This window comes from Rana temporaria, chromosome 10 (assembly GCF_905171775.1).
Source record: "Rana temporaria chromosome 10, aRanTem1.1, whole genome shotgun sequence".
Taxonomy (NCBI): Eukaryota; Metazoa; Chordata; class Amphibia; order Anura; family Ranidae; genus Rana; species Rana temporaria.
The window spans coordinates 118,116,549-118,129,981 of record NC_053498.1 but is presented as its reverse complement, the minus strand read 5'-3'; the positions used below and the strand labels follow the sequence as shown (position 1 = coordinate 118,129,981).

Below are 13,433 nucleotides of genomic sequence, written 5' to 3'. Positions count from 1 at the left end.
TAACGTCGTTTGCGTAAGCCGTCTGGGAATACGGAAGTACGCTACGCGCGTCGCCGTTCAAAAAAATGACGTCACGGCGTGCAAAGCACAGCGGGAGTTCGGAAACGGAGCATGAGCGGTTGGTCCGGCGCGGGAGCGCGCCTAATTTAAATGGCACACGCCCATTTAAATTGGCCCGCCTTACGCCGGAGGCCGCGGGCGTAGTTTTCATCGCAAGTGCTTGGTGAATCAGGCACTTGCGATGAAAAATAGCGGCGGTGTAACTTATGTAGGATAAGTTACACCGCCGCGATTCTACGTGAATCTGGCCCCTTGTCTCTGCTCCACAGTTCTTTTTTGCCTTCTGATCCCACATAAACGATTAAATAAAAAAAATTGTAAGCAGGAGGAGTTTTATTTTAGAAGAGAATTGTATGTCTCTTTCCATTCTTGTGACACATGCTCAGTGCAGGGTACAGTCCTAGCATAAGTAACAGCTGGGTGCTGCTCTAATTTAACAAGTGTATGCATGGGTGGGAGTTACAGCATCAGTGGTTCACCAATGTCCAAAGAAGAAAAATCTCCGGTCTGGAAGAACAACAGAAGGTGGTGATGAGAGATCAATAAGTAGAAGCCTGGAAATGCATCAGTAGAAGAGAGTAATCTAGGAGGTAAATCCTAATTTGCAAGCATGCTGTGCTAAATCTGCATTGTGTACCCAGAACCATAGACATGCACAGGGCCGATCCTAGGGTCACAGACGCCTGGGTGCAGAAATATTTCTGGCGCCCCCACATGGGCGTAGTCATCTTACTAACTCCTCCTCTTTACACATGTTTATATGGCTACGACTCAAACACAGAGATGCTCCCCTATGAAAGTCTTCATTAGTGCCCCCCATCAATGTCTCCCCCAGCAGGTGTCCCCCATCAGAGCCCCCCCACAGCAGGTGTCCCCCATCAGAGCCCCCCCACAGCAGGTGTCCCCCATCAGAGCCCCTCCACAGCAGGTGTCCCCCATCAGAGCCCCTCCAAAGCAGGTGTCTCCCATCAGAGCCCCCCACAGCAGGTGTCCCCCATCAGAGCCCCTCCACAGCAGGTGTCCCCCATCAGAGCCCCTCCACAGCAGGTGTCTCCCATCAGAGCCCCCCACAGCAGGTGTCCCCCATCAGAGCCCCTCCACAGCAGGTGTCCCCCATCAGAGCCCCCCCACAGCAGGTGTCCCCCATCAGAGCCCCTCCACAGCAGGTGTCTCCCATCAGAGCCCCCCACAGCAGGTGTCCCCCATCAGAGCCCCTCCACAGCAGGTGTCCCCCATCAGAGCCCCTCCACAGCAGGTGTCCCCCATCAGAGCCCCTCCACAGCAGGTGTCTCCCATCAGAGCCCCTCCACAGCAGGTGTCCCCCATCAGAGCCCCTCCACAGCAGGTGTCCCCCATCAGAGCCCCTCCACATCAGGTGTTCCCCATCAGAGCCCCCCCACAGCAGGTGTCCCCCATCAGAGCCCCCCACAGCAGGTGTCCCCGTAGATCAGTACTTGTCCATTAGATCCCTGTAGCTCAGGCGTGCTGGGAGCAGAAGCACTTTACAGGGAGCGGGGCATACGTGGCATCTTTGGTTACTTGGAGGGTGGCACTCGAAAATCATTTCTGGGAGTGCACGGGATGATTGGCAGCAGCTCCGGCCAACCCAGAAGCCTCTCATCACACCGCCTATGGGAGAAGAGCCGACACATGCAGAGGGGGCGGGGCAGACAGGAGACTGCTCAATGCACACTGGACAGAATTAATTAGTGGAGCCTAGTCCCGGAACGTGTTCCGGTACTAGGCTCTGCTGTAGTACCCAGCCCGAATTTCCGGGGGGCAGTGGGAGGTATGCTCTCTTGTCAGTCGCCAGCGAAGAGAGCAAGCGGGATGGGGAACCGCCCTCTGCCCTCTGCCTCTGGACACAGACAAGGAGGAGGGAGAGGGGCACTTTGGAGCTTCGGCGCCCCCACCTTTGCGGTGCCTACCCCCTGCACCCTGCCTAGGATCGGCCCTGGACATGCATATAATGGCTACAGCTCTGGATAAACAATGCAGATTCAGTTCTGCTTTACTGATCTTTCCTACTTGCTGGTGCTTGTATAGTTTGGAGGGAGTAATATAGTGCATCCGGAAAGTATTCACAGCGCTTCACTTCATACACATTTTGTTATGTTACAGCCTTTTTCCAAAATAGATTAAATGCATTATTTTGCTCAAAATTCAACAAAAAATACCCCATAATGACAACGTGAAAGAAGTTTGTTGGAAATCTTTGCAAATTTATAAAAAAAAAAGAAGAAAACTCATGTTCATAAGTATTCACAGCCTTTGCCATGACACTCAAAATTGAGCTCAGGTGCATCCTGTTTCCACTGATTATTCTTGAAATGTTTCTAAAACTTGATTGGAGTCCATCTAAATTCAGTCGATTGGACATGATTTGGAAAGGCACACACTTGCCTATATAAGATCCCACAGTTAACAGTGCATGTCAGAGCACAAACCAAGCCATAAAGTCCAAGGAATTGTCTGTAGACCTCAGAGACAGGATTGTATCGAGGCACAGATTTGTGGAAGGGTACAGAAAAATTTCTGCATCATTGAAGGTCCCAATGAGCACAGTGACCTCCATCATCCGTAAATGGAAGAAGTTTGAAACCACCAGGTCTCTTCCTAGATCGGACCACCCAGCCAAACTGAGTGATTGGGGGAGAAGGGCCTTAATCAGGGAGCTCTGTGTAAAGCACCTCTGAAGCCGCCCCAGTGTGAAAGCCTGAGTGCTTTTACACTGGGGCGGTGCGCTTGCAGGACCGGAAAAAAAGTCCTGCAAGCAGCATCTTTTGGGGCGGTGCGGGAGCGGTGTATACAGCGCTCCGCCCCTGCCCATTGAAATGAATGGGCAGCGCTGCCGAATCACCTGCAAAGCGCTTTGGCAGCGCCACAACACAGGCGCTACTAACCCTTTCTACGGCCACTAGCGGAGGTTAAAAGCGCCCTGATAGCGGCCAAAAAGCACCGCTATAACAGCGGTAAAGTCCTGTTAAAACTAGCGGCACTTTACCGCTTACGCCGACAGTGTGAAAGGGGTCTAAAGGAAGTGTTGTTGTTAAGTATAGCCATAAACAGTCCCTGCCCATTGAAATGAATGGGAAGCGCCTGCAAAACGCTTTTTCAGCGATGCAACACAGGTGCGCTATTAACCCTTTCTTTGGCCGCTAGTGGGGTTGAAACAGCGGTAAAGGGCCCCAGTGTGAAAGGAGTCTAAAGGAAGTATTGTTATTAAACAACACACCCAGCTATGTCGCCATAAACAGTTTTGTTTGACAATGTTTTTCATTTCTCTATCATTAAAATTTTGTATGATATATTGTGTGGTAACTTTTATCTGCAGGTGTATAAGAGTGTGGCTAAGGCTTACCCACGCAGATTTGTCATCCCTCTGGACACCAGTGCCAAAGGAGACCTTACCCAACCCCTAAACTACTCTACCGCTACCGCTGAAAAGAAAGCCGATGGAAAGGTAGGCAATCTGTTATGCAGAAAAGAGACATTTTAATTGTTTTTTTAAAGACTGAGTTCAGAGATATAATTTTCCAGCTTGCAATAGTCATTATTAGTCCCGCTGAATTCTCTTATTTATGAATTACTTTTAGTTATAAAATAAAAAATCCAGTAGCAAAAGCGTGTCACTGTTTTTTTTTCTTTTCCAAATAACAGTTTTTTATTTATATAAAACAGTTCACAGGATACAGTTAAATGCAGGCAATAAAAGACCAAAGCAGACACTTATCCAGGAATACAATTATTTCCCTTGCCCTAAATGGGTAGAGGGGGAGTTAAGCTTCCGGCCAATAGGGCCCTATTCTGAGAGCTAGCTTTACCACCAGTCATGTTCGTGTCACTGTTTTTAATGATCTTGCCAGATTATAAGGAATAGAAACTTTGGGGCAGAATTCTCAAATTCAAAGTTCCAAAGAGATAAAAGTAGCTGATGAAAGGTTTCGAAATAGCAACCATAGGAAGTACTATTGATGTCACAGATGACACCACAGCGCCTCCCATTTATTACGCACTTATTGAGCACCAGCCGCCACTGGTAAGTGACATCCACTCCTGATCTTGGAAGGAGACTATGGCTGCTTCCATTATCTATTAGGTCACTGAGGATCTGAGGTGTGAGCCGGGAATGACAGGGCAAGGGCAGCACTAAACAAAATCCCCGGTAATTACACTCTTCCATTCTTGGACTTTTGCCCTGCTCTCCAACACTCAGTAAAACCCAATTACCCTGTTTTCCTGCCACGTTAATCACGTAGGCATCAGTGCTTTTTTAATTGGAGAGCAGTGGTTGGTTTTCTTATGGGGGACTTATGATCATAGAACTTATCAAGTGCTGGAGATATTTGTCAAACCTTTGCTGCCTTACTGGGGTCATTTGTTACACATCCAAGGGTTACACTGCAAGGCAAGCACCGATTCTGCTGTAAAGAACATTTTGTATATGGCAGGACCAGACACCTGTTTTATTTAGAATAACTTCTTTATTCATGTAGCTGACTTTAAAAAGTTATTATTTAAAGGTTCTCTGTTTTTGCAGCTAAAGGGGGGTGTCAAAACAACAGTTGTACTGTGTAAACAAGGCCTACAACTAAGGCCGGGTACTAACGAGCAAACATGTACGATGGATCCGGTCCGTCGGACCGTTTTCACCGTACATGCCTGCCAGAGGGCTTCTGTACGATGGCTGTACTAACCATCGTACAGAAGTCCGCGCGTAAACAATACGCGGGGCGTGTCTGCGGCGTCGCCGCGACGATGACGCGGCGACGTGGGCGGGCCTGCCATTTAAAGGCTTCCACGCATGCGTCAAAGTCATTCGACGCATGCGAGGGGCAGCGGGCGCTCGGACATGTACGGTAGGTCTGTACTGACGACCGTACATGTCCGAGCGGGCAGGATTCCAGCGGACGGTTTTAAAACACGTCCAGGAATATTTGTCCGCTGGGAAAAGGCCCGGCGGGCAAATGTTTGCTGGAATTCGGCCCGCTCGCGCCTACACACGACCGAACATGTATGCTGAAACTGGTCCGCGGACCAGTTTCAGCATACATGTTTGGTCGTGTGTACGGGGCCTAAGAAGCCTGTTTGGCTAATAAAGTTAATAGTTGGATCCTGTGGTGTTTTCACTTGGACATTCTAAGAGCATAGGTTCACTTTAAAGTGGAACTAAACTCCCATTCTCTCCAGCACTGTTGTTTCCCGGAGCTCCCTGCTGGCCGCTGACATCTTCAGCCATTTTGCTTTACGGCATGCGCAGGAGTTTATTTAAATTTTCTCTTGGTTTGCTGAAATTGTATACCAAGGTGTGTGAGCGCAGTTTAGTATACAGTCGGGTAAGAAACATTTATGCTGACAAGATAAAGGGGTTGATTTACTAACACTGGAGAGTGCAACATCTGGTGCAGCTGTGCACGGTAGCCAATCAGCTTCTAACTTCAGCTTGTTCAATTAATATTTGACCAAAAAATACTGGAAGCTGATTGTTTTTTTTTTTGCACAGCTGCACAAGATCAACCCCATAGTATATCTCTTCTGCACTAAAAATCCTGCCTGTTCACAATTTTTTTTTTTGTACTTTTGTAAAAGTTCCACTTTATTGATTACAATATTATTTTTTCTGGATTTTTGATGTTCAGTAGATTCTTTGTTTATTTAAACCCATGTAGGTGTGGTGTACCCATGAAAATCTCCATGACCATACGTTGGACTCAAGTGGAATTGAATTTCCTCAGATAAATTATGCCAAATATAACACAAAAAAATACCAGTTCTTTTATGGCTGTGGCTTCCAGCACCTGGTTGGGGATTCTTTGATTAAAGTCGACGTGGAGACAAAGAAAGCAAAGGTTAGTTATTAAGGCAGCTGGTTATATTATAAGACACATTAAGGCTACTTTCACACCGAGGCGTTGGGGGCATCGGCGGTAAAGCAATGATATATTTGTCGGCACTTTACCGTCTTTTTTGCAGCGCTTTTCGGCCGCTAGCGGGGTGCTTTTAACCCCCGCTAGCAAGCGAAAAAGGGTTAAAATCACCTGTAAAGCGCTGCTGCTTTGCAGGTGGTTCAGCAGCGCTGCCCGTTGATTTCAGTGGACAGGGGCGCTTTAGGAGCGGTGAATACACCGCTCCTACAGTGCTGCAAAGATGTGGCTTACAGGACTTTTTTGACCATCCTGCCAGCGCGCTGCTCCAGTGTGAAAGCCCTAGTGCCTGTAAAGCACCTCAGTGCGAAAGTAGCCTTAATGTAGAAAAATGTGTTGACTGTTAAAGGGTTACTCAACCTTTGTGGGGGGGAAAAAAAATTTAAATGGCATATACAGTGCTATAGAAGTCATATTGTAATTGAATGCTATTAAACACAAGCTTTGCTTTTTATTCTGCAGCTGTACAATTTTCAGTAAAATGCAATGCAATATGGCTACCTGGAGGCGTTCTGTACACAGAATGTGTACAGAACGCCCCCCAGATATGTCACTTCCTGCTTGTGTGATTGGTTTACTTTTTCGAGAAGTCTGCATACAAGTCACATTTTGGGCATCCCTTGCCACAAGAATGTAGGCCCAGATTCACATAGAACTGCGGCGGCGTAATGTATCGTAGATACGTTACACCGCCGCAAGTTTTCATCGCAAGTGCCTGATTCACCAAGCACTTGCATGAAAACTTACGCCGGCGGCCTCCGGCGTAAGCCCGCGTAATTCAAAGGGGCGTGTGCCATTTAAATTAGGCGCGCTCCCGCTCCGGACCTACTGCGCATGCTCCGTTTTGAAATTCCCTGCCGTGCTTTGCGCAAAGTGACGTCATTTTTTCGAACAGCGACGTGCGTAGCGTACTTTCGTATTCCCGGACGTCTTATGCAAGAACAATTTTTTTTAAAATTTCGACGCGGGAACGACGGCCATACTTTATACAGCACATACGTGTGCTGTGTAAAGTTAGGGCAGCTAAAACGACGACTAACTTTGCGACGGGAAACTAGACTAGCAGCGACGTAGCGAACGCGAAAAACCGCAGTGGATCGCCGTAACTACTAATTTAAAGACCCCACGCTGGCTTACGACGCGAACTCCCCACAGCGGCGGCCGAGGTATTGCATCCTAAGATCCGACAGTGTAATTCAATTACACCTGTAGGATCTTAGGGCAAACTATGCGTAACTGATTCTATGAGGCATGGAGGAGCTCAGCTATGAGGAAAGATTAGAGGAACTGAATTTATTCACTCTTGAGAAGAGAAGAATAAGGGGGATATGATCAACATGTACAAATATATAAGGGGTCCATATAGTGAACTTGGTGTTGAGTTATTCACTTTACGGTCAACACTGAGGACAAGGGGGCACTCTTTACGTCTAGAGGAAAAGAGATTTCACCTCCAAATACGGAAAGGTTTTTTCACAGTAAGAGCTGTGAAAATGTGGAACAGACTCCCTCCAGAGGTGGTTCTGGCCAGCTCAGTAGATTGCTTTAGGAAAGGCCTGGATTCTTTCCTAAATGTACAGAATATAACTGAGTACTAAGATTTATAGGTAAAGTTGATCCAGGGAAAATCCGATTGCCTCTCGGGGGATCAGGAAGGAATTTTTTCCCCTGCTGTAGCAAATTGGATCATGCTCTGCTGGGGTTTTTTGCCTTCCTCTGGATCAACTGTGGGTATGGAGTTGGGTGTATAGGATTTTACTGTGTTTTTTATTTTGTTTTTTTATTTTTTGTGGTTGAACTGGATGGACTTGTGTCTTTTTTCAACCTGACTAACTATGTAACTATGAATCAGTCGCATAGTTAGGAAGACCCTAAAACAGAGATACGACGTATCGAGAGATACGCCGTCGTATCTCTTTTGTGAATCTGGGCTGTAATTTTTGGTGAGATACTCCCAAAATGGAAATCACATCTAAAGGGATGCAGCTGATGTCTCTTTCCTCAATAGAACAGATAATTATAAAACCACTCCTATTTGTTACATTTGAACACAGACAAACAAACAGCTGTATCTTATGAATAACAAAAGGTAGGAATCTGCAACAAAGTTTGTTAAAATCCATGCAATGTACATAGATCACCGGGGGGGATGTTTTTTCATAACAAAAGTGGAGTTACTCTTTAATTATGGTTTTGTTTGCCAACTTCCTTGGAACTATCCTCCTGAATTGTTAAAAAAAAAAAAAAAAAAAAAAAAAAAACAGAGTTTATGAACGTAGCAATCAGCAATCAGATTATAGATATCATATATTACTCAGCTTTTTTTGTGAACTACTAGATCTGTATTAAGTGGTCCTAAACGGTTTAAAAAGTCACACAGTAGTATAGTACACAGTAGAGCTGCTGTTTTTTTTACCATAATGCATATAATGTATTAAAGTAGAAAAAAAAAACATTTAGACTTTAGAACCACTTTAATAAGTAAAGACTTCAATAATAAGTCAAAATATGATATACTGAGCAATATACTTCCCGTTTTTAACCAATGTTTTATATTGTGCATATTGAAATCACAATGGTCTGTCTCCTAAATGTCACAGGTATGGAAAGAAGATGGATTTTACCCTTCAGAACCAATATTTGTGCCTTCCCCAGATTCTGTAGAAGAGGATGATGGAGTCCTACTGTCTGCTGTCCTTACACCTCATCAGGTGGGTGACTGGACTGTTGTACCAATTCATCATATAGTGTGATAATGGAAACCATATCTCTGTCTCCTTTTTTCTGCAACACTTCCTTAGTACTCATTCACACCTGTGTGTTATGTACAGTGTGTTTAAAAAAATCCTGTTGGGTGCATCTTTAATGCGTTTTCATGAAAATGCACATCATATAGAGTTCAGTGGTAACGTGCCTAAACCACGCCGCACTGGTGTGAATTGGCTTTTGGTGGAAGGTGCTCGTAGGAGAAGCCCAGCCCAGCAGGACAGTATTATTCAATCCTAGTTCAGGATTACAGATGGGAAACAAAAACCCAAGGAAAATTTCCAGCTCAACGTACCAACCAGCCTGCAACCAATCAAATTATCCTGTCTAACACTATGCGTTAAAACCAGGGGTTTCATTTGCACTCATTTGCAAATACATGCATAAGCTGCAGGGCTTCTTCATGGCACCACAGTATTATCTACAGTCCTATCTCTAAATTTTGAGAGCCTTCATAGTAGAAGCACATGCATTATAATGGATAGATAGAGGGCAGGTGAGCCTAGAGGGAGCCCATCCCTCCTTAAAGGCACAGGGGTGCTCTGGACACCCAGCAATAGTTTAATGGCAGCAAAGGTGTCCACTGTGTCCCAACACCAGTATTTTAACAGTACAAACAAATGGCCACTGCCCCCGCCTATAACTGGCTTTTACAGCAAGGAGCGCATGGAAGGGCAACGCCTGTCAAACAAACCAAATAAAATTCCCAGCTCAACTTGCCGACCAGCCTGCAACCAATCAAATTATCCTGTCTAACAGTATGGCCCAGATTCACGTAGATCGGCGCATCTTTGTGCCGACGTAACTCTGAGAGGCAAGAGCAGTATTCACAAAGCTCTCGCTCCCAAACTTTCGCCGGCGTAACGTAAATTGGCCGGCGTAAGCCTGCCTAATTCAAAGTAGGTTGAAGGAGGGCGTGATACATGTAAATGAACCGTGACCCCATGCAAATGAATTGGCGAACGAACGGCGCATGCCCGCGCATGCTCAGAATCACGTCGCATATACTCCCCAAGGTACGCCGACTCAATGCCTACGACGTGAACGTAACCTACGCCAAGCCCCATTCACGTACGACTTACGTAAACAACGTAAAATACGACGACTGTTCCGTCGCTGTTCTGTCGTCCATACCCTAACATGACTTACCCCTGCTTTTGGTGGAATAACTTTACGCCGGACGTACGGCTTACGTAAACGGCGTAGATTACAGCGACGGGCGCAAGTACATTCGTGCATCGGCGTATTTTGGTCATTTGCATATTCGACGCGTAAATCAATGGAAGCGCCCCTTGCGGCCAGCGTAAATATGCACCCAAGATACGACGGCGTAGGAGACTTGCGTCGGTCGGATCAAGCCAAAATTCAGGCGTATCTTGTATTGAGAATTAGGCGCATAGATACGACGGCGCATCCCTGGACTTGCGCGGCGTATCAGAAGATACGTCGGCGTAAGTCCTTTCTGAATCCGGGCCTATGTGTTTAAAGCAGGGGTTTGGGTTGTACAGATTTGCAAATACATGCATAAGCTGCAGAGCCTCTTCATGGCACCCAGTATTATCTCAAGTTCTAAATTCAAATTCTGGAAGCCTCTATAGTAGAAGCACATGCATTATAATGGATAGGAAGAGGACAGGGGAGCCTGGAGAGAGCCCACCAGAATTACAGATAAATTAATTACATTCATTAAGGAAATAATATACAAATATAAAGAAAATAACTTTAGCAAGCATATACTTTATACCTAAACTTTGTTTTTACAATCTTTGTTTTACTAATAAATAAAGATACACGATAAAGGGTTCCAAGAGCACTGTGGATTAGCTAAAGTTACAGCACAGCTGCTGATTTACAGCACAGTTTGCCTGGTTGAAACATTGGACTGAACCCCTTGACAACGTATAAATCCTTGAGAATTAAAATAATTATGTGACTAAAAAATATCCTGCCCATATTTAAAAATAAATAATCTACAAAGTTACTATAAACTCCCTTTATAGTACCCCTTTTTTTTATTGAGAAAACCTTTACTGTTCTGCCCCCACAGCTCTGTTTATCTTTTTTTAGAGCTCTGTGAAGTAGAGCAGAACACTTCTGCCTTGCAGCACTGGGGTCCTTGGTTCTAATCTTGACCAGGACACTATCTACATGGAGGTTTCATGTTCTCCCTGTGCCTGTGTGGGTTTCCTCTGGGTACTCAATGATCCTCCCACAATCAAAAGGCATGGTAGGTTAATCAGCTCTTTTCCAAAATGGCAAAACAGTATGGGGCAGATCCACAAAGCGAGTACGCCGACGTATCTACTGAATTATCAAATTTCCCGCGTTGTATCTTTGTTTTGAATCCTCAAAACAAGATACAACGGCATCTGGGTTAGATCCGATAGGCGTACGCCTTCGGATCTAAGATGCAATTCTTCGGCGTCCGCTGGGTGGCGTTCACGTCGTTTTCCGCGTCGAGTATGCAAATTAGCTATTTCCGACAATCCACGAATGTACGAGCGGCCGTCGCATTATTTTACGTCGTCTCTAGTCGGCTTTTTCCGGCGTATAGTTAAAGCTGCTGTTTTGTGGCCTATAGTTAAACCTGCTATGTTAAGTATGGCCGTCGTTCCCGCGTTTATTTTGAATTTTTTTTTTGTTTGCGTAAGTCGTCCGTGAATCGCGGGATGGACGTAATTTACGTCCAATTTAAAACAATGACGTCCTTGCGACGTCATTTCGCGCAATGCACCGCGTGAAATTTAGGGACGGTGCATGCGCAGTTCGTTCGGCGCGGGGACGCGCTTCATTTAAATGAAACACGCCCCCTACCCGCCCAACTTGAATTCCGCGCCGTTACGCCGCTTGAGATACACTACGCCGCCGTAACTTACGGCGCAAAATCTTTATGGATTCAAACCAAAGCCAGGTAAGGTACGGCGGCGTAGCGTATCTCAGATAGGATGCGCCGGGGCAGATCTTTGTGGATCTGCCCCTAAGTGTATAATGTATATATATATATGCATGTGAGCTAGGGACCTTAGATTGTAAGGGCAGGCACTAATTGTCGGCACTAAGTAAATACCTGCAATAAATACATATTCTGTACTTCTTCATATGGGGGAGCATGTGACAGTCTTCTCCTCTTATTATGCAGTACATGATACCTGAGCTGCTGGCCCAGCCCCTACATAAACTTCAGACAGAGCTTATGCAGGGTTTTTAACCTAACTGGTGAAAGGATATTTGACACCCTAGGCGGTCCTCATTTTCCCGCCCCCCCCTGACTCCACCCCATTTGCCCTGCCCATGTATACCCCAACTTTTTAATGAAGCGCCCATCAATGCAGCCTACCAGTGCCCACCAATACAGCCTCAGCAGCGCCAATCAAATGCAACCTCACCAACACCCATCAATAAATGTTTGCTTGCTTCCATTCATTCGGGAGTCGGGACATAGACAGAGTTCTCGGCCGCCAATGCACCTCTGACACTAAGGCTGCATTCACACCTCCGCGACAAGATACGCAGCGTACGCGGCGTATTTGCCCGCGAGTGTGTAACTTTTTTTTTTATTTTTTCACAAAGCCTTCCCATTGCTTTGTATGGCCGAACGCCAATGCCGCCTGAAAAAAAGGGTCCGGGACTTTTTTTCAGATGACAGGCGTACGGCGTCTATGAGATGTGAACCATCTCCATAGACAACAATGGGAATTCTCCCCTCTAGCGGCACAAGCGTCCGGCGTCGGGCGTTTTGTCGCCTAGATGTGAATGGGCTCTAAGTGTGAACAGAGCGGTGGCTGTCTGCTGATGCTGAGAATTAGTTGCTTGCTTCAGAGAGAAGAGAGTAGGAACACCAGTGGCCGGGCACCCTAGGCGGCGACCTACTTTGCCTAGTGGTCGCACCGGCCCTGGAGAAAGTAAGTATAGGCGTACTGTGACGGTACATTTTATTCAGGCGGGTTTGTGTTGGAACTGTTACCTATCTATTCTAACAGGAAGAAAACAGTCATATTGTCAGAATGATGTCTTCCATTAACACAGTGTAAAACCCTGACGTGTAGGAGTTCCTGTTATCTGCTAGCACGGTGTCATTCCATTACATTCCACTAGAGGGGGAAGTAGGAAATTACAGTTTACATCAGTGAGTACAAGAAACATGATTATATTTTCTTATTCTCTTTTTTTTCTTTTCTTTTAGGATAAAAGTACTTTCCTTCTAATCTTGAATGCAAAAGACTTCACAGAAATTGCCAGAGCGGAAGTTCCTTTGCAGATTCCTTATGGTTTTCATGGTATCTTTGTACCTCAAAGAAACTGAATGTGAAGATATGAAGACTGCCTTATGATTACATAGCACTTTTAATTACAACTGTGAAGAACATAAGTAAATAATGTATATTAACCAAATACAGGCTTTTATAACATTGGAATACAAAGTTGTATTGTGTACTTACTGTCACTAAAATTGCATAGAAAATCAACTAGTTGAAATGGCTATTTGTAGTGTTTTTTCCTTCCTATAATTGTTATTCTCTTGCAATGTGCCTTTGAACTTGCTAGAAAATTTGAATTCTTCAGGGGTGTCAGTTACCCATCACAACCCCCCCCCCCCCCACCCTGACATGTCACAGCTCTCTCCTATCCGGGAGTGTCTAATTATCATCTATGCTGACCCAGCTCCTACACCCCTCACCTCCC

General features: G+C 45.6%; 1 protein-coding gene across 2 annotated transcripts in view; it reads left to right on the top strand.

Moving 5' to 3' along the window:
• The window catches only part of LOC120915488 (beta,beta-carotene 9',10'-oxygenase-like), a 40,484-nt gene extending 27,255 nt beyond the window's left edge, over positions 1-13,229 (top strand). For both annotated transcript variants that reach the window (XM_040326042.1, XM_040326043.1), the window contains exons 9-12: positions 3,395-3,523; positions 5,730-5,909; positions 8,585-8,695; positions 12,934-13,229. In XM_040326042.1, coding sequence (XP_040181976.1) covers positions 3,395-3,523; positions 5,730-5,909; positions 8,585-8,695; positions 12,934-13,053 — 540 coding nt within the window. In that variant the 3' untranslated portion in view covers positions 13,054-13,229. The remainder of the gene's footprint in view (positions 1-3,394; positions 3,524-5,729; positions 5,910-8,584; positions 8,696-12,933) is intronic.
• Positions 13,230-13,433: the final 204 nt, after the last annotated feature.